The sequence below is a fragment of the Callorhinchus milii genome, unplaced genomic scaffold (assembly GCF_018977255.1).
Source record: "Callorhinchus milii isolate IMCB2004 unplaced genomic scaffold, IMCB_Cmil_1.0 Scaffold3, whole genome shotgun sequence".
NCBI classification, from domain to species: Eukaryota; Metazoa; Chordata; class Chondrichthyes; order Chimaeriformes; family Callorhinchidae; genus Callorhinchus; species Callorhinchus milii.
Genome location: NW_024704744.1, coordinates 33,610,567 through 33,636,383, shown reverse-complemented (window position 1 = coordinate 33,636,383; position 25,817 = coordinate 33,610,567). Strand labels below are relative to the sequence as shown.

Sequence of the window (25,817 nt, the reverse complement as noted above, 5' to 3'; positions counted from 1 at the left end):
TGTCACCGACTTCCCTACCAGTGGAAGTGCTGATAATCCTTTTTTTATAGATCAACACACAGTCTATTCTGCAATTCTGTCTGCATTTAGCACAAAGTTTCTGACATTTGTTGATATTCTCAGTAAATGTGTCATTATCTTGAATCTGAATATCAATTGTGCTGACAAATGCATCATCAAATTTCTAAAACATTCTTCACCACCGTTGATGTTCTACCACAAATTAGACAAAATGTAAATACCACCTTTATAATTTCAAACAGGCCAAATGGATTGTTTCTGTGCCGTATTGTAATATATAACATTTAACACAGTGCCACAATGATAATAAACTATACTCAGAAAGTTATGAGAAAACCTTGAAGAACTGCTGTTGTTAATCACATAATGGGTCTAGATTTATTCTATTTATGTAGCATTTTAGAGTCCAGAATTGTTTTTGATTCAGTCTTAACTCTGAAGTCATTTTTCTGGAGTTGCAAAAATAAAGGCTTCAAAATTAAGTCTGTATTTAAGAATTTGCCAAATCGTGGGACACTCTTAAATATTAAAGTATTACACTTTACAGTATATTCATTACAATAGTGTAATGAATTAAGATCCAAATGGAATTACCCTCTACATCTCCAGCTACTACACAGGCTGAGATCAAATAACTGTTTATCCACTGAGCAGCCAATTGAGTTGTCAGGATGTTGCTGTTATAATGTTCTAAGCATGCATGGTAATAATAACCCTTGTATTTGATATAGCGCCTTATAACGTCTTCGAGACATCTCAAAGCGCTTCACAGAATATACTGTAAAGTGAATTGACTGTATATTTTGTGGGCGAAATGTGGCAGCCAATTGACCAATATATTATTATTTTTTTTGAAGGAATTATTGCCTCCAGAAAAGCAATCCACCAATCAACTAACAACCATGTTCCTACTTACTGCTAGGTAAACAGGTGTGTGGAGTAAGTTAACTTTCCCAACGTTTCGCCCTGCTGTGAATCAAAAATCTAGATCTCTCGCTTGCGATGCGAGTGGTCTAACCACTGAGCTACAGGAGTCCAAATCAGGATGTTGCTCAGTTATGATGTTCTAAGCATGCATGATGGGCTTTATTTCAGAAGGTTTCAAGATAGTACAGATGCTTCTTCAAGTCTCTTCCACCGTGCAACAGAAATATTACAATATATTCTTCTATCTTGCTCAAGAAATGTCAATAGTCAAGGTAGTTTAGGATGCTGCAGCTGCTTCTGGTAAAGGGTAGTGTTTGGGCTTCAAGCTTCGCCTGTCTACTATTTATATTTGTTCATCATATTCATTCCCCAAATCCATAGACATTCAGGAATCCACTGGGTAAATATTAACTGGAAGAAAAAGACATAAAATTAGTCCAAGAAGCTAAGATTGTTACCAAAATAACAAAAGGGAGAAATTAGAATGTGTCTCAAACCTTGTTATTAGCGGATTTTAGGATAGGATAGGGGAATGGGTCTAAATGCTGAGCCCTTTCGGAGAGCTGGCACAGGCACGATTTAGTAAATGGCTTTATTCCATGCTCTGACATTTTATGATTCTCCTATTGATTTGTAATTTCATGCAAGATATTCTGTTTGTTTTAAAACTATTCAATAAAGTTATAACCAAGACCTTGTTATCTTCCTGGGGGGAGGGGAGGGGGGTAATCGGGGCCTCCCTGGAGCTAAACTGGCTCCTAGGTTACATGTTTGGCAATGGAATGTCAGAATCGACCCCACCTTCTGTGGCGGTTTCGGTTGTCCAAATCCTTAGCCAGACAGGTTTCCAGACAGTACTCCAGGACACTGCGGTGACAGCACAGCTAGCCCGTCACATAGGGAGGACATGGAAAAGCAAACCAGTCGTAGGGGAAGGGACTCTTCCCACTCAGCTCCCATTAACCCTGCAAGCCAAAGCCCTAACAGGTAGGGAGGAATTCCCTTTTCTTTTCAGAGGGGAGAAAATGGGAAAAGCTTAATAGACCCAGTAGAGCAATACTTTACAATGTAATATATTCACCTGAATTGAATGTACCCAGTAACCTGGAGTCCTGCTTGATACTCCAAGAGTTGAAATTGCATGCCGTGAGTAAACATTAGCTGATGGGAAAAGCCATGAGAGGTACCAACTGGATTTACTTTTGTCGGAGGCTACATAAAATGGCATCAGGCTCTGAACGAAGATTCCTTTGGATGAGTATTCGTAGTGCAAAGCTCTGCTGAAATGGTCCAAATAAGCCTGAAAAAATAACAGAGTTAGCTCCCACAACGTGACATACTGAATCACACATTCCCGTAAGTTTATGAGAGGATTTAAATGGCAACCGCTGACCATTTATCGTTTATTTCATGGAGACAGGATTTGTGATATTAAAGGTAGAAAATGTGGCTAAAGATCAGTAGCAGCTCTGCCAGTTAAGTCTTGTGCTTCGAGTACCGTTAAAGCATAGAATTACATAAAACGATGCAACAAGGAAACAGGCCATTTGGCCCAACAAGTCTTATTCTGATGTTTATTCTCCACATCAGCCTCCACCACTTCTACTCCCCTCTCCTATATCCTTTATTCCCTTCTCCCTCATGTAGGCATTAAGTTTCCATTAGGTACATTGAAGTGTTTTGCTTCAACCACGCTTCTGGCGGTTGGTTTCATCCTCTGCGTAAAGGCATTCCTCCTTTTAGATTTGGGCTGGTTATCTTATAAAAGTCCCTCATTTTGGATATAGCTGATTAGCATCCACTAGTCCTAATTTTGAAGGATTCTTATCAGGTCCCCTCTTGATATCCCATCGCTAGAGAGAAAAGCACAGAAACAGGCCATTCAGCCCAATTCCTCTGTGATGATGTTTATGCTCTTCATGAGTCTCCACCACTTTGAAATTAACAATTAGATTCTCAAAAGCATCTTAAACACACCACAGATCACACCTCGTCACAGTAACAATTCTTGCAAGCAACAGACTCTGCTATGAGAAATATTACAATTGTAAATGACTGATATACAGTATTTCAGTCGGGGCTTGTAGAATTTATCTGGAGATACCTTTGTGCTGGAGTAGACAGCCATATGTGTTGTGGGTATAAAGTAAGACCCTGAAGAAATGTTAATGATAGCTCCCTTCTGCCTCTTCAGCATTCCTGGTAGCACAATGTGTGTCATCATGTTGACAGCAGCAATGTTTACATTCAATATATCGCAGAGTTGGTCCTTGGACAAACATAAAAAAGGTTGTGGGCATTTGTGGACCACATTCGCAGTGTTCACCAAAATGCCTATTTCTTTATCCTTCAGAACTTCTTTAATAGGCTGGTAGCTCTCCTGGCCTTTGGTAAAGTCAGTTTCAATTGTGATGGTTTCAACCTTAAACATCTCAGTAATCCTTTTGGCAGTGGCTTCCAGCTTGCTGTAATCATGACTGATAAGAATTATATTGATGCCTTGGCTGGCCAACTCCTCAGCGTAAGCTTTTCCAATTCCTTCCGTTCCACCTGAGAAAACAAATAAAAAACGGCAAATCTGCCACGGTCAAAATGGATTTTAGCTACTGTACATTACAGAAGCTGTCCATAAGATTTGAAATTATGTTACCAAGAAAAGTATACTATGAATAGTATACCAGTTAAAATACAACCATACAACTCAGTATTTTTGTGGGGGGTCAGCCGGGTGTCTGACCCATGCAGAAACCCATCACCATGTTTAAGAGTATCCATCCCAAACTGAGATTTACATGCATTCCATCTATACATGGAAATCCCAGAGATAGATTGTTGGAATGAAATGCACACTCTTTCCCTGGAGGGAGACATCAAGAACCAAGGCTTGGGGACCCTAGAGTGTGCATTGAGGTACTGCTGGAGTCTAACCAGCTAAAACCTCAAAACTTGCCATTGATATTGCTGTCCGGCAAGTTCTCCTGATACTTGTCCAGCTAGGACCACCTTACCCGTTAGAGCTTTTGGGTAACAGGGGCTGAGTGGGATGACTCCCTGCCCCCAGTGACTGGTCTACCCTTCCAGATTCTGCCAATGACTCAGTAGCATTCCTAAACGTGATATTTAATATCCATGATCTAAATATTTGTATGACCTGAGGTTACACTATATCAAACAAACATTTCACAGCGTTTTCACTGTAAAATAATTTTTGTTTAACATTTAGTTTAGCTGATTTTTAAAAATGTTCACCATTGGTATTTTTTGGTTTTCCCCTCCCTAATCCCAGGTATATCAGGAGCCAATTTAGCTTCTAATTGTAACCTCAGCCAAGACCCCAGCAAACTCTTTCAAACCAGTGAGTTCCTCGTGTAAACTATGGCTCTATCAACTATAGCATCAGGGCTGCTGTAAAATCATTTTTAAATTAAGCTTCAGTACAATATGTCCAGATGGACCTTGACTCCAAGCTAAGGTGGGGTGGTGAGGGGAGGGTGGTGGCCATAAGCACGGTGAAAGAGGAAGGTTTTTAGGCGGGACTTGAAAAGGTGGAAAGAGGGGGCAAGACAGAGGGAATGAGGGAGAATGTTCCAGAGTTTGGGGGTGCAGTGGCTGAAAGCACAATCTCTGATGGTGGGGCGGAGGGTACAAGGGATGAAGAGGAGGTCGGTGCCACTCGAGTGGAGGCGCCGGGTGTGGATTGTGGGGTGAGGAGGTCAGAGAAGTAGGGAGGTGCCAGAGAGTGAAGGGATTTGAACACAAGTGTGAGGACTTTAAAGTCGATATTCAACTTCAAGACTAAAGCTGGTGGAAGTCGGCAAATTTTAGTCTCAATGTGTGCTTATCTTTCCAATCTTGCCAGGAAGGGTGGCTAAGACCAGGACACTGGATACATTTAAAAATACAGCTTGACGCTATAATGGGAGGACAACTAGGCGAGTATTCTGGATGTATCAATCCAAACTAATCTTGTGATCTTATGATTCGCACCAATCTGAGAAAAGTTACAGTGCTCAAGAGTGATGTGGCCCAAGGTTTCTGGGTTGCTAAAAATTAGCTTTTTGCCTGAGAGCAATTTCCATTCCTCTTTGGCAGATGAAACCTGGAAATTTGAAGGCCTGCAAGTTACAAACCAAAAAAAAAATCACTTCAAAATAAGAAAAGTAACAGATACTGGGATCGGATAAGGAGATGTTCTTAAAGGAGTTTTTTTTAAATTAAAAGGGGAAAAAACATAACAAAATAAGGCTCAATTATGTATTTTCTTCAAAAAATAATTGATTATCTCAGGGGCCAAAACCATACAAAAACTCACAAATTCCGGGTCAACAAATTTGATTTAAATTATATACAACTAAATACAGAATTGACCCATTGCACTCAACAGTCCTCCCGACGTGAAAAACTCTATTATTGTTATTATTATTAACTGGAGAATTGTGCTGTTACTAGTGGGCGATAACTAAAATTGGTCATCATTAAGGAATATGCTTTATCCTATTGTTTCTTATAACATGCCGATAATATTAATAAGAACCCTTGCATTTGATATAGCATCTAAAAGTGCTTCACAGGAACTTACTGTAAAGTGGAATGATCTTGTATTACTCCAGCAGTACCCCAACACACACTCTGGAGTCCCCAAGACTTAGTTCTTCCCAATTTGCACTTAAAACTTTCCGGAATTGGGTAAGCAGGACTCGTCCCTACAGGGAGAGCGGGCATTCCATTCCAACAATCTATCTGGAATTTCCTTGTGTAGGTGGGACGGACAGAATTCTCAGATTGTTTTGGATCCTGTTAAGCATGGTGATGGGTTTCCACCTATGTCGGACACTCGGCTGACCAAACAATCAACATTGCAGGCAAATGCAGAGCCAATTTGCACACAGAAATGTTCCACAAACAGATCGTCTTCAGATCACATCTGAAGACCCTCCTCTTTAACTGTTGCTAGAATGTTATTTCAAGAAAAAGTGAAAGGATTGCTGTAGGTTTTACACTGTTATTTCCCTAGATTCGAGGGAATCGATACTCCACGCAAGTGACCACACAAGGGAAGTGCTCCGAGTCACTATCCCGCGTGAAGAGCGCTATATAAATGCAAGTTGTAGATTCTGATAAAAAGAGAGCAAAGGGCTGTACCTACCAGTGACCAAGGCCCACTCGCCGTAACATTTGATCAGGTCCTTCCTTCTGGAAAGATGAGGGATCAAATGCACTCGTACTAAGCTGTAGAAATCAATGACGACATTAATGGTTGTCCGAGTCACATAACATGCTCCCAAAAAGGCGAGTGTTTCAAAGTAGGAATTTGAGATTAGGGTAATCTGTCTGTACAGGAGAGCAAAACTGTCAACTGCTGCCATAATCAGCAATACTGACAAACTCTAGTCTGGGAGGAGGGATCAGTAATAATGCTGTGGCCTGTTACACTGCGGACTGGTGACTTCCCTTCTGCCCCAACTCCCCAAGTTACCGTTCAGAGTAAGCTGTAGGACATCCAGAATTTTCTTTGCTGGAAGATCAAATGTAAGAGATTCTCGTCATTCAACACCTGTAAATGCAATGCAAAAAAAATGAACATTTCAATATGGCACCCTGTCTTGAAATTACAGGAACAAGACAGAACGGTTTCAAAACCAAGTTCAGCTAATACAGTTTGACAGAAAATTGTCACTGGTAACACATTGCACAGTATTTTGGAAGTACTTAGTATTACAGGATTAACATTCATCTCTGCCCTTGTTTTCTTAATTCTCTTGCACAGCTTTGGATCTCTAGAAGTCCTGGGAACAAGCAAGTAAAGCCAACAGTAAAAACAGCATCGAGAAATCACTTACATGCTTGCTTTTCAGACACCCAGCCAGTATTTGGCTTAGCTTCTTTCACAGCTTTATCTGCTAATTACTGCCAAAAGCTGCCCGCATTTGCTTTTCTTCTAATAATAATAATCCTTGCATTTGATATTATATTTCTACAAAACGTACTGAAATGCCTTCTACCTTATCCTGCACACAGCCCATACACACACGCCTGCTCTGCTGCAATTGAGCAGCTGATGTTTGCCGGCAGGAAGCTACCAGTAGACTGACCTCTGAAGGTCCCTACAGTAGAGTTAAGGGAATAACAAGCACTATTTAGCTGTTCAACAACCCTGCCTTAAAAAAAACTTTCCCTTGCGTCTCTCAATTTCGTATGTGATTGCAGCATATGGTTACAAATTTTAAGGGAATTATCTTACTTACCAATTTCATGGAATTATATTGAAATATTCTTTCTTCTATTATGTTGCATGTCTATTTGTTTACCCCCCTCCCCACTCAGAATTCTGACTATCTGCTGTCTCTTGTAGAAATTTGCTAAAATCTTCTTGTGTTGCAGCGGCCACTGATTTGTCACACATCAATCATTAAATTTTAAACTACAAATAACAAAGAAATATTATAGCACAAATATCAGCGAAATGTTATATCAATAACAATAATAACAAAAACAACAAAAATAATAATCGTTGCATTTGATATATCGTCTTTCCCATCGGGAGGACATCCCAAAGTGCTTCACAGAATGTACTGTGTATTTGTGGGTAAATGTATTTTCAGAGCCAATTTTCACACAGCAATGTTCCACAAACCGTCATAAAGTGAGTGATCAAATTTTATTCCAGGATTCTTGACCGGGACACCAGGAGAAACTCCCTTCTCTTTTCGAATAATGCCATGGAATTATTAACATCCGCATGAACAGGAAGACAGGACCTCAGTTTAACGTTTCATTTGAAGAATGGCACCTCCAACAATGCAATACAAATCTATGACTGCATGTGTCATGCTGGGAGTGTATTGCATTGTTTTTCTCTAACAAGAAAAGTTATAGCACAAATATCAACAATGAAATGTTTATAGCACAATAACAGAGAAATGTCACAGTACAAATAAAGAAATATTATAGAATAAATATCAACAAATAAATGTTATAGAATACGTATCAACAAACGATCAATAAAATATCTTTGCTATTTGTTACATTCCAGTGATGGCCCAGCTGTGGCCAGTGAGACCGTCAAGAAGTGACCCCCACTCCCACACGGCATGCCCCCAAACATTCACCCGAGTCTAGGTAAGTCCGTGTTCGATCGATAGTGTGTTTTCAGTTTTTCCTTGATTGAATTGCTGAATTTGGTCACTCAATCCACGACTGCAGTATGCTGTGAGCAATTGCCTGCTGCGTTTCGCACACAAAATATATAGACAATTCACTTTACAGTATATTCTGTGAAGCGCTTTGAGACGTCTCAAAGATGTGATAAGGTGCTACCTCTACATCCAAGTATTATTATTATTGTGAGAATGTGGAACTCATTGTCAGAAGATGTTGTTGAAGAAAAAAGCATCAATATATTTAAGAGAAAACATGTTAGATAATGAAGCAGAGGAGAGGTGGGAGATTCATGTTGAATATAAACATTAGCATGGATGACTTAGGCTGAATGGCCTGTTTCTATAACATACCATTTTATGAAATTCGCTTCTCAGCCTTTTGGCCAAGATCAAGTGTAGTTTCTGTTCACATCAGCTCTCTTGTAGTATTTCCGATCTGAAGAGTTTGATCCGCCCTCACAAAGAGGAAGCAGAGATACAACAACAAAATTACATTTATAGAGCACCTTTCACGTCGGGAGGACATCCCAAAGCGCTGGACAGTCAGAGGTCAGGACCCGAGCATGGGGGAGGGGTGGGTAGGGGTGAGGGAAGGCAGAGAGGTGGGAGGGTGACTGAAGGCACCATCAAAGAGAAGGATCTTGAGACTGCTCTTGAAGGAGGCAAGGGAGGAAGCGAGGCGAAGGAACTGAGGGATGGAGTTCCAGAGTGTGGGAGCAGAGAGGCTGAAAGCCCGGCCACCGATGGTAGGGTGGGTCGGGCGAGAGACACGGAACAGGCCGGAGTCTGCTGTTCGGAGGGAGCGGGCAGGTTGGTAGGGAGTCAGCAGGTCAGAGAGGTAGGAAGGGGCAAGGCCATGGATGGCCTTGACAGTGAGGACAAAGATTCTTGAATTCGATCCTCTGGGGGATGGGGAGCCAGTGGAGTCGGGCGAGGGTGGGAGTGATTGGGTCGCGGAGCCTGGTGAGTGAGAGCACACGAGCTGCAGAGTTTTGGATAATCTGCAGCTTGTGAAGGGAAGAGTTGGGAAGGCCAATGAGGAGGGAGTTTCCGTAATCGAGGCTTGATGTGATGAATGCGTGGATCAGAGTTTCGGCAGCCTGAGGGGTGAGGCAGTGGCGGAGTCTGGGGAGGTGGTAGTAGGCAATGCCCATCATGGGGCGGATGTGGGGGAGAAAGGACAGTTCAGGGTTAAACAAGACACCCAGGTTCCTGATTGGCTTAGTGAGGTTGAGTGTGCAGCCATGGAGGCTGATGCTGCCAGCACCCGAGGTGCGGAGGCGCTGGCATGAGCCAATCAGGAGGGCCTCAATCTTGTTGACGTTCAGTTGGAGAAAGTTTTCCCTTGTCCAGGCCTTGATGTCAAACAGGCAGTCGGTCAGGACACCAGTAGTGGAGGCAGAGAGATAGAGTTGGGTGTCATCTGATTACATGTGGAAATTTACCCCATGTCTGGGGATGATGTCACCAAGGGGGAGCATGTTGAGGGTGAAGAGGAGGGGACCGAGGACAGAGCCCTAAGGAACGCTGCACGAGACAGTGCGTGGACTGGAGGAGAAGCCGTTTGCAGAGACGAAGTGGAGGTGGTGTGAAAGGTAGGACCTGAACCAGTCAAGGACAGAACCTTGAAGGTTGAGGTGGGAGGAGAGGCGGTGGAGGAGGATTGAGTGTTCCACAGTATCAAAGGTGATACTGGAACTTAAAGCTCACTTGGTCACAAGGCTCAGGCTGGGCTTGTCCTGCCAGAGGTCACCTGACTTGCTTGGATAGTCATGAAAACATGGTTCAGGTCCGCATTGTCCTTTGACAATTTGGGACCTAGAAGAGTTTTTGGGGGATTGGGAACTTGTCTGTGGGGACAACCCATATTCCCAAAGTGGAACGCTTTTGTCTAATTTGGTTAATGCGGGTGAGCAGGTCTAACCTGGCTCACCAATTTTTAAAACAATTCTATATAATTCCCCCATGCTTCCATGGTTCAATAAGCATTAACACTCACTGTGTAGTATCATAAAACAAAAGTCACCATTTATTTATGATATGAGAAATTTGCTGGCAGCCATAGAATAATACTGCTGCATCGGTCTTCAGGAGAGAACACTGGAAAAAGGATATACACATTTAAAAACTGCAATCACTTCAAATAAAAATGATAGTTTTGAAGCATTGTTACCTATTAAGTGGTACTTTGTTTTCTGGCTGTGAGCAATGTTTTTACAGTGATAGCTACTGTTCTTATTTCTGATTTTTTGCTGCCTCTCCTGTCCTTTTTCCCTCTGATGGGGACACAATCTTTTACCCTCCGTTTGTTGCAGTCTCTCTTTCCTCTCCTTTTAAACAGACCCACCATAATCCAATATTGGGGTAGAATTTGCCATTGTTTTAAAGAATGATTATATCATCATCATTCCTTGTATTAAATAACATTTCATAAGTATTCACAAATCGGTGTTCATTTTTCCCCTCCCTTATCCCACTTTGCTCTCACCCCCAGCCCAAATGTCATATTATTAAGTGCCTTGGGACATCCTCCTGATGCGAAGGATTCATATTCAGATAACACAAAGCTTTCTCAATTCTTACAATGCAACAGTCAAGGGTAGCTCCAGAATGAATTCTATACAGGATTTAAAATGGCAAGCATTTTGTTGCAAAAATAATGTTATAATTTCTATGAGATGTATAATAATAAAAAAACTTAACTCTTTCATTATTGTTTTTGAAGCTAAAACATTAACAATAAACTTGAGCAGAAAGCCCAACAGCGTAAGGAGGGAATTGGGTGAGGTGGAACAAAGTGAGAATTCTGTAAAGGAACTTGGTGAGAGTGGGAATTCGGTGCAGAGGGGGAAAGAGGAGCATAATTATAAAATATATAAATTATATTAAAATAATATAAACCATGTCTGGGAATAGGGCAGGGCAGCTGAGACCAGTTGCATGCTCAATCTGTGCCATGTGACAACTCCAGGATGCTTTGTGTGCCCTGCACAAACACATGTGTAGGAAGTGCCTCTGGCTGCTTGAGGTTGAGCTCAGAATTTCTGACCTCGAGGAGAGGCTGGTGTCACTACACAGCATATGGAAGGCTGAAGAGTTCATGGGTCAAATGTTTCAGGAGGTGGTCACCCCACAACCACAGAGGGTTCAGAAGGAGAGTGAGTGGGTGCCCACCAGGCATGGTAGGAAGAGCAAGCAGATTTCAGAAAGATGCGAAACCAATAGAATAGTGATAATGGGGACTTCAATTATCCTAACATAGACTGGCAAAATAGCAGTGTAAAGGGCAAGGAGGGGAAAGGATTCCTGAAATGTGTGCAGGAAAACTTTCTGGATCAGTATGTTTCTAGCCCAATGAGAAAGGAAGCAGTGCTGGATCTAGTTCTGGGGAATTAAGTGGGGCAAGTGGAACGGGTTCCAGTAAGAAAGCATCTAGACAACAGTGATCACAACATCATTAGGTTTAAAGTACTAATGGAAAGGGACAAGGAACAATCAAAGGTGAAGATAGTCAACTGGAAGAGGGCTAATTTCTGTGAATTAAAAAGGGACCTAGCCAAGGTGGACTGGAAAGAAAGATTGGCAGGCAAAACAGCTAACAAGCAATGGGAAGCCTTCAAGGAGGAGATAGTTCAGGGACAGAACAAATACATTCCCACAAAGGGAAAGGTGGGGCATCCAAACCTCCCTGAATGAATAAGGAATTTGGGATTAAAATAAACAGAAAAAGGGGCTAATGATAAATGTCAGCTCCAAAATACAGAAGATAATCAAATAGGATATAGAAAGTGCAGAGGAGAACTGAAAAAGGAAATAAGAGGGGCAAAGAGATTGCGTGAGAAAAGATTAGTAGATAAGATGAAAGGGAGCCCTAAGGTATTTTATAAGCATTTAAAGTTTAAAAGGTTAATCAAAGGTAGGGTGGGTCCAATTAGGGACCAAAGAGGAAATCTTCTTGTGGAGGCAGAGGGCATGGCTGACATACTGAATAATAATAAATACTTTGCATCTGTCTTCACAAAAGAAGAGGATGCAGCCAATGCCACAGTATCGGAGGAGAGAGGAGAGAAATTGGATAAGATAAGAATAAACCGAGAGGAGGTACTAAAAAGGTTGATAGTGCTTAAAGTAGGTAAGTCATCCGGTCCAGACGGGATGCATCCTAGGTTACTGAGGAAAGTAAGGGTGGAAATAACGGAGGCTTTGGCCATATTCTTTCAATCCTCCTTGAAGACCAGGGTGGTGCTGTTTTTAAAGAGCTGGTACAGACACAATGGGCCGAATGTATAATTCTATGATTCTATGAAACAATATTAGAAAGAAGAAGGTAATGTGTGATTTGAAAAGAAAGTCTAATAATATTAATATCAACTCATCTCAATGTATTCATTACAACCTACAGTAGAAAATGTGCTGTCAAATTTGTATCAAAGTATTTATAATGTGTTTACCACTGTGCATTCATTACCCATAGAAAACCACATTTGTAAAGTTGTGTGTTACATAAATATTAAATACCTCTGTATTTAAATTAAAAGTACTTTCTTTCATAAAAAGTTTTTCATTGACTGTTAAATCATGCTAGCGGTTTCACAGATTTTTTTGTCTAAAACACTGAAAAATCCCCCAATATTGGACCTGTAATAGCTTTCTGACTACAGGAATAGTAATATTGTTATAATAAACAGATTTAAATTAGAATGTTAAATATTATTTATCTGCTCTGCATTTGTTTGCGTTTGTGAAAGTTGATGACTATAATACAATGTATACAGTTATAAAATGGGGCAATCCAAATACTGCATATTGTTCCTTGAACAAGTAAATTCCCTCTGCTTCACAGTGAATGCCACTGATGACCTCCAGTTATGTAAGTCAAAACATTCCTATTCAGCTGAAAATACTGGTACGTGGGCAATTTATAACAACAACAAATCATATTTATATAGAGCCTTTCACATCAAGAGGACATCCCAAGGAACTGAAACCAGCACAGTTGCAAGTATTTGATAATTAGCTACACGTGGTATGTGCGTATTGTTAATAAATAGAGATATTGTTTCACTTTCACTAGTCCAGCGCATTGTAAACATCATCACGGATGTGGTGATTTCTATGAGAAGCTGCTCCTCTCAAAGCAATGAATCACTATCTGCTACAGTGTTGTAGGATTTTAAACAACAACAAAATTCCATTTGTATAGCGCCTTTCACATCCGGAGCATGGACAATCAGAGTTTTGGACCTGAGTTGGGGGTCGGGATCGGGGAGGATGGAGGGCAACTACAACAACAACAAGATTCCATTTATAGAGCGCCTTTCACGTCGGGAGGACGTCCCAAGGCCCTGGACAGTTGGGTCAGGACCCAAGCAGGGGGGAAATGGTCAGGGTGAGGGGAGGGAAGGGAGGGAGCGAGGAGGGGGTAGAGAGGTGAGAGGGGAGCTGAAGGCACGGTCAAAGAGAAAGGTCTTGAGACCGGCCTTGAAGGAGGAAAGGGAGGAGGCGGCGAAGGCACTGGGGGATGGAGTTCCAGAGTCTAGGGGCTGAGAGGCTGAAGGCCCGGCCACCTATGGTAGGGCGGTTGGGGCGGGGGATGTGGAGCAGACCGGAGCCAGAGGAACGGAGGATACGGGCAGGTAAGTAGGGGGATAGTAGTTCGGAGAGGTAGGAGGGTGCAAGGCCGTGAATGGCCTTGTGGGTGAGGATGAGGATCTTGAATTCGAGAGGGGAAGGAGGGTGATCGAAGGCACGGTCGAAAAGAAGGATCTTGAGATGGATCTTGAAGGAGGCAAGGGATGGGTCGAGGCTGATGGACTGCGGGATGGAGTTCGAGAGTGTGGGGGCAGAGTCTCCGAAGGCCCGCCCGCCAATGGTGGGGCGGGCGAGGTGGGAGACATGAAGCAGGTCAGAACCCGCTGAGCGAAGGGAGCGGGCAGGTTGGTAGGGGGTTAGGAGGTCACAGAGATAGGGGGGAACCAAGGCAATAGAGGGCTTTGAAGGTGAGGACCAGGATCTTGAACTGTATCCTTTGTGTGATGGAAAGCCAGTGAAGGCGAGGATGGGGGTGATAAGGTCGTGGAACCTGGTGCGGGAGAGGGCACAGGCTGTAGATTTCTGGATGATCTGCAGTCTATGGAGGGAGGCATTTGGGAGGATGACAAGCAGGGAGTTTGTATAGTCAAACCTTGATGTTACGAATGCGCGTATGAGGGTTTCCGCAGCCTGCGGTGTGAGACAGTGGTGGAGCTGAGTGCTGTTGTGGAGGTGGGGGAAGGCAGAGCAGGTCATGGAATGGATGAGGGGTAGAAAAGTTAGTTGAGGGTCAAACAAGATGCCAAGGTTTTGGACTGGCTCAATGACGTGAAGTGTGCATCCATGGATGGTGATGCGGTTGGTACCTGAGGTAAGTCAAATTTAAATAATTCCTCAAATTCTCGAAGGGTTCTTTTTGAATTGTTAGGATTTTTAGGAAAAAAAGATGCAGTGAAGTAAGTGACAGTGAAGATCTTTAAAATGATAACTTACGGTTAGGGTTCACACCAGGAGTACAGAAGGTGTCAGACATATTGTGCTAGGCTTCCTGTACAACAAGAACAACAAGATTCCATTTATAAAGCGCCTTTCACGTCAGGAGGACGTCCCAAGGCGCTGCACAGTTGGGTCATGACCCGAGCAGGGGGGAAATGGTCAGGGTGAGGGGAGGGGAGGGAGCGAGGAGGGGGGAAATGGTCAGGGTGAGGGGAGGGATGGGAGGGAGCGAGGAGGGGGAAGAGAGTCGAGAGGGGAGCTGAAGGCTCGGTCAAAGAGAAGCCTTCAGGCAGTTCAACATCTCCTTTCACGTCATGGTGTTACAGCTAAATCCAAAAATATTGTTACCTTGATCATTTTTTTTTAATAATTATGAAGAAAATGTCTAGGTTTTGCACATTATCAAAAATGAATGTTTAATTTCAAATCTTGAGGCATTCTCAATCATGAAATCTGCCTTCATTCTTCTGCATTGAAAATTACTTTGCTTATATAAAAAAAAGTGCCACCCCACATATTAGCTAGTTTGTTTCATCCATACTACTGGAGAAAATGCCATTTATCTTTCAGCTATGACTCAACCCCTCATTATGCAGCATGGTGATAATACATTATGTATGTGCTAGAAGTCAGTACATCCATTAGAAATTGTAATGATGTGGCTATTACAAATGGAGCAACAAATACATTCATCATCCCGATACCTTTTGTCCAGATAAAATAGTGAAATTCAGCTTTGTACTTGCTTATTTGTTTCTTTCATAGGAGTTTCAAAGAGGACTATTCCACTCCCCCTAACTTCGAGGGAACTGTATGGAAAACTGAAAAAGTAGGATAATTGGACAATATGGGAATAAAGATTCACTTTTCACACTGTGTTTGGTTTGCTTCTTACTTTATAGCTCTGCTTGTTTTCACTAGCTGCATCCACTTTTCCAACTTTGCATATTTTTGTGTGCTCTTATATAAATATCTTCCATAATGTTTGATCTCTCTTTCTTTCTCAATGTCTACCTTTATCTTCCCTTTGAGATCTTCCTCACTTTTTCTTTATCAATACTTTCCTGGTTACTCAGTCTATTTATTTCTGCCTTCTCGTTTGTGTACTTTAAGACAATAGCTCCCTCAACTGCATCCCATTGAGAAACATAACACAGTGACAGCCCATCTAAAACACTAGTAGTGAGAAATTCCCCTTGGGTCTAGATTTATTCTATGTAGCATTTAAGTATCCAGAAATTGGCAAATTCATACGTATAGCCTTAATTTTAAAAATCACAAGTTTCTCTGTCAGTTCATTTAAGAAACCACAGAAAAAAAACAGCTTCAAAGTTAAGACTGAATTCAACAATTTATCCAATTCTGGACGGTGAAATGCTACATAAACAGAGTAAACCTAGACCCAGATGGAATTTCTTCCCATAGAAACGATGATCAATTTCCCTCCCTCCATCCATCCATCCATCCATCCATCTGTTCTGTTGGCGATCATGATGGAATCCCACAGGGATTGGAATATTAAACAGGTTTTTGATTTTTTAAAGTGTTCCCTTATAATAATAATAATAATCCTTGCATTTGATATAGCGCTTTTCATGTCTTCTAGACGTCTCAAAGCGCTTCACAGAATGTACTGTAAAGTGAATTGACTGTATATTTGTGGGCGAAACACGGCAGCCAATTGTGCACAGCAGTGTCCCACAAAGAGTCGTAGATTGAAAATGAACAATTTATTATTGTTTTGTTTTGGAGGGATTATTATTAGGCGTGTGGAGTAAAGAAACTTGCCCAAGGTTTCGCCCTGCCTGGAATTGAACTCAGGTCTCTCGCTTGCAAAGCGAGTGCTCTAACCACTGAGCTACAGGACTCCTGTACAGGACTCTTACAGAAGGCAAGAGTCAGGACTATTACAACACAGCAAAGAATTGCAGCCAGGCCAGTCAACAGCAAAACCTTCACTTTTAGGGAATTCATAGAGTCATGGAATATCAAATTATAGCAACAGGCCAGCCATTCGGCCCATCAAGCTTGCTCTGGTGCTTTTCCTGATGTGAGCCTCCTGGTCCAATTCCACACTCCTGCTGAATCCCCACACCCATTAGTACCCTTCTGATCCCAGATTTACTGATTGATAAACTTTTGCGGTATTTTTGAGGTATTCAGCAGATGTGACGAGCAGAAAATAAAGGAGTCACTGATTAAAGCGAGCAAATAACGTGTTTGTTTGCGTGAAGAAGGCTCCAACTGTCCTTTAGTCTGTTTTTTATTGCCCAGGCAGCAATTTTACACTTTGCACGTAAAACTGTAATGTAGTGGAATTATTGTAATACAAAACTCTTCATGCTAAGGGCTACACCAGGACTCAGAATTCGGCCTTACTTAAAATAAAAATGAAGTACTGTTCTATACAGCATAGTAACTCAAGCTCAGTGACACGTAACATTTCAAACCATCGAGACATCAAGGTTCATTTGAAAAATTTTAACGATGCCTCCTTCTCTAATCTTTTCTGTGACACATGGTTGATCTTTCCAGAATGGTTCATATTACTTGGCAGCAGAAAAAGCAATTTACCTTATATCTCACTTATCAGACAGATTTGCTTGAGGATTTACACATTCAGCTGTTTGACAGCAGAACAATTATATTATCAATGGGTGATCTGCAATACGGCTTCAGAATTGTGAGCTTCTTGCTAAAACCTCCTGGTAGAGACAACCTGCCTCTGCCAGTATCACTCTCGCCTCTGAATCAGATGGTTATGGGTTCAAGCACCACGTTGAGAACGGGAACTCATATAGTCTATTCTGACACTCAAGTGCAATGTTGGGGGTGAGCTTCATTGTTCGAGGTGCTGTCCTTTGTACGAAACATTAAACCATGCCTATTCAGTGTACGTTAAAGATCTCATGGCACTATTCGAAAAGTGAAGGGAGTTTCTCCCAGTGTCTTGGATAACGATTCCCCTAAAATTTGGTCATTCGCTTCATGGCTATTTGTGGGACATTGCTGTGCACAAATTGGCTGTCGCATTCGCCCACAAGGTACACAATCACTCCACTTTGCAAAACATTATTATTACATTATTTTTATTATATCCAATAGGTAACACTTGTTAAGGATGTTTAGTAATGCTGATGCAAATCTTCTACAAGATGTGCTGTTTGAAAACTAATTAAGACAAGTGACTATTAAATCTTTGGTAAATGAGCTTATAAAAATGTTAGTCTGACAATCGTGCATCGTGACTATGCATAGGGGTGCCTGAGCCTGTTGAAAATATTGTACGAGTGATATTTAGGGGTTGTTGTTGGGCTCCTGGGTGGAAGAGAATTATTTCAGGATAAGCTTTTTTCAGTGGGGGCAGTATGATGGGATAAGCACAATTATTAATTTGATATATGTATTTGTACTGTGATGACAAATGTGTTTGTTCCTGGATTCTGTCCACATTATGATGGATGGGATGGAAATAATTTTGTGCCAAGACTCCATTTTTGGAGTTGGTGTCCAATGAATGAGTTGAGGCCCTGTATTCTGCCAAGTATCTGTGTGTATGTTGTTAGAGGAACCTAATGAACAATCCCCTGTATATATACACACACATATAAAAAAGTTAAATTTAGTGCAGTACATTAAATTGTTCACTAGGTTCTTAATGTGCAGATTGCAGTCTCCTTAAGTAGGACCATACAAGATAGTAAAAGACCATTAGTGAATGAATCCTCTTATTTTCTATATTATCATGCTCCCCTCTGCTCATATTTCCAATCCTTAACATCAACAGCAACACAATTACATTTGTATAGCGCCTTTCACATTGGGAGGACGTCCGAAGGTGCTGGGCAGTCAGAGTTTTGAATCCGAGCTGGGGGTCGGGATTGGGGAGGGTGGAGAGCAACAACAACAACAAGATTACATTTGTATAGTGCCTTTCACGTCAGGAGGACGTTCCAAGACGCTGAACAGTGTACAGTATTTCAGACCCGAGCTGGGGTCAGGGAGGGGGGAGAAGGAAGGGGAGGGGAAGGGGGGTGACCAATGGCATGGTCGAAGAGGAGGGTCTTGAGGTGGGTCTTGAAGGAGGCAAGGGAGGGGGCGAGGTGGTGGGACTGTGAGATGGAGTTCCAGAGGGTGGGGGCAGAGTTGCTGAAGATCCGCCCACCAATGGTGAGTGGGCAAGGTCTCAAAGAAGACCCCAAGGTTCCAGACTGGCTTAGTAAGGTGGAGTATGCATCCTTGGATGGTGATGCTGTCAGAGCCTGAGGTGTGGAGGCACTGATGGGAGCCAATCAGGCGAGCATCATCATAAACCATCTAAGTCTCTCTTTCAAGTGTCTTTAACAATTGTCAGCAATATCAACCATAACTGCTCATTGTGCAATACAATGTATATATTCACTACCCTCTGCAATAAGTAGTTAAATTGAGGTTGTCTGATCATCTTCCTTCTTCTATGTCTTTGTGATCTCTTGTGTGGTATTATCGGCTGTATCAAGTAGAAGACTCCAGCAGGTAGTTGATACTCTCTAGGATCTGAAAATCTTCAATAACACCATCACTTGTTCCTATAGAAGGAATGATGTGTAATTACCATTTATGGAGAGATCATATCAGTAATGCTGTTCAGTCTCTGACTAGCTTCATCGACGGTTGGAGCAATTGTCACCAAATTGAACCTGCAGGAAAATTCACTGCATATGAAATATTAATGTAGAAATATAGAGCACTATTAAACTTTTGTGAATTTTATTCTTTCTGCATGGTTGACTTATTGCTAGTTTTGTTCTGGAATTTCTATTCACTATGGTGCTGAGAATGTTAATGGTAGTTTTACGTGGACAGCAGCAAAGGAAAAATTCTTCCCATTGTGCTTGAACTCAAGAGGGTGTTAATACTGTGCTACCTAACCCACTTCAGCTACAAATTATGATCTTAAATTGTACTGTTCATAGAAGAAATGTGGACTTTGATTTCACCTATGTTTATACGAAATAAGCAGCTGTGTATTTTTACTTGAATTTTCCAACAGGACAGTAGTCTTAGCAGGATTTTACAAAATTTCTATCTGAGGAAGAAAATCTGAGTGAGAATAGTGCTGAGAGAAGTGGGAATAGGGCAAGGGCACCAGGAGTAAATCCCTTTCAAGAACAACAACAAAATTACATTTATAGAGCGCCTTTCACGTCAGGAGAATGTCCCAAAGCCCTGGACAGTTAGGGGTCGGGACCCGAGCATGGGGGAGGGGTGGGGTAGGGGTGAGGGAAGGCAGAGAAGTGTGAGGGTGACTAAAGGCACAATCAAAAAGAAGGGTCTTCAGACCGGCCTTGAAGGAAGCAAGGGAGGAAGCGAGGCGAAGGGACTGTGGAATGGAGTTACTGTGGGGCAGAGAGGCTGAAAGCCCGGCCACTGATGGTAGAGCAGGTTGGGCGGGAGACATGGAGCCCACGGAATGGAGGGAGCGGGCAGGTTGGTAGGGAGTCAGCAGGTCAGAGAGCTAGGAGGGGGCAAGGCCATGGATGGAATCCATCCATCCATCCATCCATCCATCGTGTCCATCAGAACAGGCATATGGAATCTTGGTTTAACATTTCATCCAAGGGACAGCACCTCTGACAATGCAGTGAACCCTCAGCACTACACTGAGTGTCAGCCTATGAGCTACTTGACTGAAAAGGCAGCTTCAAAGATTACTCTCTCAGCCAACTAAACCTCAGGATAGATCTCCTTGTACAACTAAAGTTACCAAATCAATCTGTTGACATTACTTTTCCGGCACATTTGTTGGTCTGCTTGTTCGATGACATAACAGTCAGTGGCCCAGAGAAAAGGATGCTGCCAATAGTAGTTATTCACTGGCATTGTTCGGGGATACAATTAGAATTTTATTCCAAAGTTTGAAAATTGCTTTTATCGATTGACTTGATTGACAATGACAGCCTCTGGGCCACGATTTACACTCAATGGTTTCTCCTTCCCAAGAGCAAAAGTCTAAACCTCTTTTGTGATGCAAGTGTCCCATAATAACAAATACAGGAGTCAGAGACATCCAAAAGCAATGACACTGCCATCAATCACATACTCACAGAAAAATCAAAGCAGGATTATTGCACAAACCAATAAAAAACATTTCAAGCTACTAAACCACTTGAGACCTGCCTCCCCCTAAACATACACAGAATCAATAACCAGCATTAATGAACAGCACCTCAAACAGTGGAGTACAAACTTTCACACTAATAATCCCGGCATAGTTCAAGGTGGTGATTTACTGTCTCAACACAGTCTTCCACAATCAATACTGAGCCCTAGAAGAAAAGTAACAAGTGAAATAATTGAAATGATGCAAGGAAATACCACACCACATCTTTTGCCCACAAAATACACAGTCACTCCAATTTTCAGTATATCCTGTGAAGCCCTTTGAGACATGTCGACGATGTGATAAGACGCTATATCAAAATGCAATTATTATTAATTATTATGACATCTGTTTCTGAGCAATGTCCTACACATGGTTTATTTTGACGAAACCTGCATTATAAAAAGGACCAATGTACTGCACTTGTGGAGTCCTGTAGCTTAGTGATTAGAGCACTTGCCTCACAAGCAAGAGGACCTGGGTTTGATTCCTGGGCAGGACAAAAGCTTAGGCTAATCGTTAAGGATCACTTTTCCAGGGATAACAATCCCTTCAAAAATAATATTATAATAATTTGGTCAATCAATCCACGACTGTTTGTGGGACACTGCAGTCGCAATTGACTGCCGCATTTCGCCCACAAAATATAGTCAATTCACTTTACAGTATAGTCAACCACTTTGAGATGTACTGAAGAAGTGATAAAGAGTTATATCAAATGCAAGGATTTTTTAAAATTATTTTTACACAAGAGGACTGTATTAACTAGAAGAACATGAAACAGATATCATGAACCTCCAAAGAATGTAAAACAGTAACTAATGAGCAGAGGCCAAGAGATCATGTCAGATCAAAAGAGATCAAAATGAGAGGTACAAATGAAGAACGCCCTTTAGCCCATTTGAACTCATCCTTACAGAATATTAACCCTCCCATTTTTCCATTACAACATCTAGATTTTCTTAACTATGTCCAATGTCCTGGTCTCAACTATGAGTCCTGGTAACATGTTGTAGTTGTTCATAACCCGCTGTTACATCTAGGCTTGACTATGCCAACAATCTGCTTATCGGCCTCCCCATTTCTTCCTTCCACAAGCTGCAGATCATTCAGAACTCTGCAGCTCATGTCCTCTCTATGACCCTATCACCCTCATCCTTGTCTGGCTCCACTGGCTCCCCATCCCCCAGAGGATAGAGTCCAAAATCCTCACCTTCAAAACCCTCCATGGCAGTGCTCCTTCCTACCTCTGTGACCTGCTAACACCATAATGATCCCTCCACTTCCTTTGCTCAGCAGGCTCTGGCCTGCTCTCCCCTCCTGATCCCAATCTCCAGCTCATTTCCAAATCCCTGACTGTCCAGCTTCTTGGGACGTCCTCTCGAAAGGTGCTTTACAAATGTAATTTCTTGTGTTGTTGTGTGAAGAAATACTCAATCAAAACAAAAATATTTCAATGGACCTGTCACTTACACAATGCACACAATATCTCCAGACAAGTTGCACCTAATTCTGATACATTCTCAGTGAAAAGTGAAAACTGGAATTTCCATGTGCAGGTAGGAAGCAAGGAATTTTCAGTTTGGTTTGGATACTCTTAAGCATGGCAATGGGTTTCCACATGTGTCAGGCACCCGGCTGATCCCCCAAAAAGTTGAGATACAACAGCATTTTGTATATGACATCCTTATTTTGGCTTCACCAATACTGGCAGTCATTCCATTCTACAGCTATCAAATACTATGTGCACTGAGCATAGTTTCACAGAAAGGTCAATTCAATGAAAACGAACGTTTAAACAAACAAGAATAGGGACATGACCAAATGCTGCTGTAAATACTTCAGATAATATAACAGACAAAGTTTATGAACCAGGTATTGTGAACAAGTGCAGCTTAAATGGGCTGAATGGCCTCCTTCGCACTGTAGATTTCTATATTTCTGTAGGACCACTTGAGTATCAAAATATTGATCACAACAATATGGCTAAATACAGTACTATGCGGTGTGAAGTATCACAGAATAACCCAAAATAATTTCAACAGCGATGAAAATGGTCATCGTTGAATACTTAATTAAGATTAAATGGACAATTGACAAGGAGCAAATGAGAGGAAGTATAAAAGGACACTGGGAGTGGGACAAAGGGTGTGTGATGTAGCGTGGTGCTTTATTTGAGAGTTGGGAAAGACAAAATAAAGAAGCTACTAACACACCGGTGACTTGGATTAAGTTAGATTACAGACATAAATGCCTGAAATAGATGGATGAAATTGATGATTGCTGTGTGCAAATTGATTGCTATTTTGCCTGCAAAATACACTATACAGTAAAAAAATCCTGCTTTGAGACGCCCTCCAGATATGAAAGGATTATTATTTTTTATTTTAGCAATGATAAATAAAAATACACAATGCCACAAATCCAAAGTTGCATACAAAACAATCAAAATAAAAAAAATTCAGAACCAAAAAGGAATGTAGTTCTACAGTAATGGGATGTAAAATGATCCTATTCATAGACCACATGATAGAACTTATTCAAGAGCTCTCAGCCTTATGAGATGACTAACAACATTTCAAATAATGAAAACAAAGCCTATTTTATAACTAAATGTTGTGACATTAGGAGACATGCGTACAGAGTGACCTGCGGTGAACAATTAATGCAGGCATTTGGAATAATTCCCAGTTAAAACGAAATTGTGCCACATTGACAAGTACCTTTAAATAACAGCTGGATCAATATTTGTTTCTGAACAGCATTGAGGGCTATGAGTATCAGTACAGGAAGAATAATCAAAATGTATATAATAATATAATAATAATCACTGCACTTGATATAGCGGTTTTCAAGTCTTCTAGGTGTCTCAGATCACTTCACAGAATATACTTTAAAGTAAATTGACTGTACATTTGTGGGCAAAACTAGTCCATGCCTGTGTTTATGGAATATGATGATTTGTAACCTGTGGTGGCAATGTACTGTACTATCATTCTAATGCAAGCGACCAGCCTCCGATGAATGATGCAAGAAGAACAATTAGATCTGTATGTGTATTCTGTTTGATTTACTTTTTTGTGGACAAGGAGGAAGGTTGCATTGGTTGGATAGAGTCCATTATGAATAAATTTTACAAGGTTTATAAAGGGAAGGAATTGATGACCTACATAGATTTTTCTTGTTCCCCTCTTTCTTGGGTTTCTTAGCTGATGGAGGGCTGGAGGAGTTCCATTGTAACAAGATGACCTTGGAGAGTATGCCACGTACTGTACTTTTCTTGCTGAACAGATGGCTGGACTTATCTAGTGTGATAATACTCTTGACCTATGGCACTAGTCCAAATGACACACATGCAACAAAAACACAAATATTTGCAATGGAATGGAAAATAACTTCAAAGACTCAGACCAGCATCAGCGACTTACACAACCGCAGCCAAAACCATGTATAACAAACTAAGCTAATAATAATATAATAATCGCTGCATTTGATATAGCACCGTATTACTATTTTAAGCTATTTTATAAATGTAATAATTCATGCACTCATCAGCAAACCGATGAGTAAGCTTTGGAATACAACTTGGACTGTCGTCTCATACTCACATAGAGCACAGAAACATGCCATTTGGCCCAACAAGTCTTCCACCCCTCGTAAGCCCCTTTCCTATTCCCCTCCATTCCCTTCTCTTCCCCATATCCTGTGCAATGCTGATTTAGCACATTAACTTCCACATATCATCCGAATCTCTGTAATCTCAAACTCTAACGCAGCACAAAATAGAAAATCTCACTCCAAAAAATCTAAAGTACACCTGGTGCTGTCAATGGAAACATGCAACTGATGTAATTGAGGAAGCTCTTCTGAGATTGGGATTGTGGCACATTTGGGGCTAAGTTGCGATCTATGTTTCAATGCTCCAAGATGCTATCTTTCATGAAGGGGACTATATAAGTGCAAGTTGTTGTTCTTAATGGGGTCGCTTAATAAGGAATCCAAGCTGCATAAATGAACTCCTTCCAATACACGGGCACATATCATACCATCCCACAGGACCTCCACACTGATTCAGTTTACCTCTAGAGAGAAGTTACTGTTGATTGATGGAAATTCTTATGGGATTCCTTGTGCAGGATTAAGGATTATGAAATTTGATTAAGAAAAGCTATAAATTAGACCCCAGCGATGCTTTAGTTCATCCAGTATTTGGCCACTCTCATCCTCACCTGAACTAAGCTTTGTTTGTCTATTAATCCCATCTTGCCAGGCTCCACTGGCTTCCAGAGGACCAACTTCATTACTTTCACCTCCAAATCCATACACAGCCTTACCTTTTTCTACTTCTGTGATCTTCTCCAGCCTCAATCTACACGCCTAATAATAATCCCTCCAAAACTAAAAACAATAATTAAATTGGTCATTTTCAATCTACGACTGTTTGTGGGACATTGCTGTGCGCAATTGGCTGCCGCGTTCGCCCACAAATATACAGTCAATTCACTTTACAGTGTGTTCTGTGAAGCGCTTTGGGACGTCCTCCCGACGTGAAAAGCGCTATATCAAATGCAAGGATTATTATTATTATTATTATTATTATTACTGCGCAGGCCTCCCATTCCTTAATTTCAGGTCCGCTGCCTGTTCCTCGCCTCTTCCACTCTACCGTTGGTGGCCAAGCCTTTAGCCATTATCCCCCTACCCTCTCAAAGTACTTTCCTAAGTCTCTCCACCTTTCCCTCTTTCTGTCATTAAAAGCTTACTGCCCCACAATCAGTGGTAAACCTTTAGCCACTATGCTCCTAAGCACTCCTTAAATCCCTCCATCTGCTCTCTCTCTCTCTCTCTCTGCCTTTCAAAGCTTTGTGAAAACTTACCTCTTTAATCATACTTATGGTCAGTTCACTCCTACCTCCAGCCCCATCATCCCTGCTCAGTGTTTGGCATCATGTGTAAAGTGCTGCAAGATGTTGCCCTAAAAGAAATGTACTATATGAAAGTAAGTTGTTGTTGTAGCCTACATCAAACATATGCTATAA

General features: G+C 41.5%; 1 protein-coding gene and 1 pseudogene across 3 annotated transcripts; one reads left to right on the top strand and one right to left on the bottom strand.

Annotated features, from left to right (window-relative positions):
* Positions 1–1,019: 1,019 nt before the first annotated feature.
* Positions 1,020–25,728, bottom strand: hsdl1 (hydroxysteroid dehydrogenase like 1). 3 transcript variants are annotated; one of them, XM_007899668.2, is made up of 5 exons: positions 25,656–25,728; positions 6,095–6,502; positions 3,053–3,498; positions 2,030–2,248; positions 1,020–1,359 (listed from the first exon to the last, which is right to left on the bottom strand). In XM_007899668.2, exons 2-5 carry the CDS (start codon positions 6,312–6,314, stop codon positions 1,288–1,290), a joined length of 957 nt encoding a protein of 318 aa, XP_007897859.2. In that variant the 5' UTR covers positions 6,315–6,502; positions 25,656–25,728; the 3' UTR covers positions 1,020–1,287.
* Positions 8,472–8,619, top strand: LOC121848596 (annotated as a pseudogene).
* Positions 25,729–25,817: the final 89 nt, after the last annotated feature.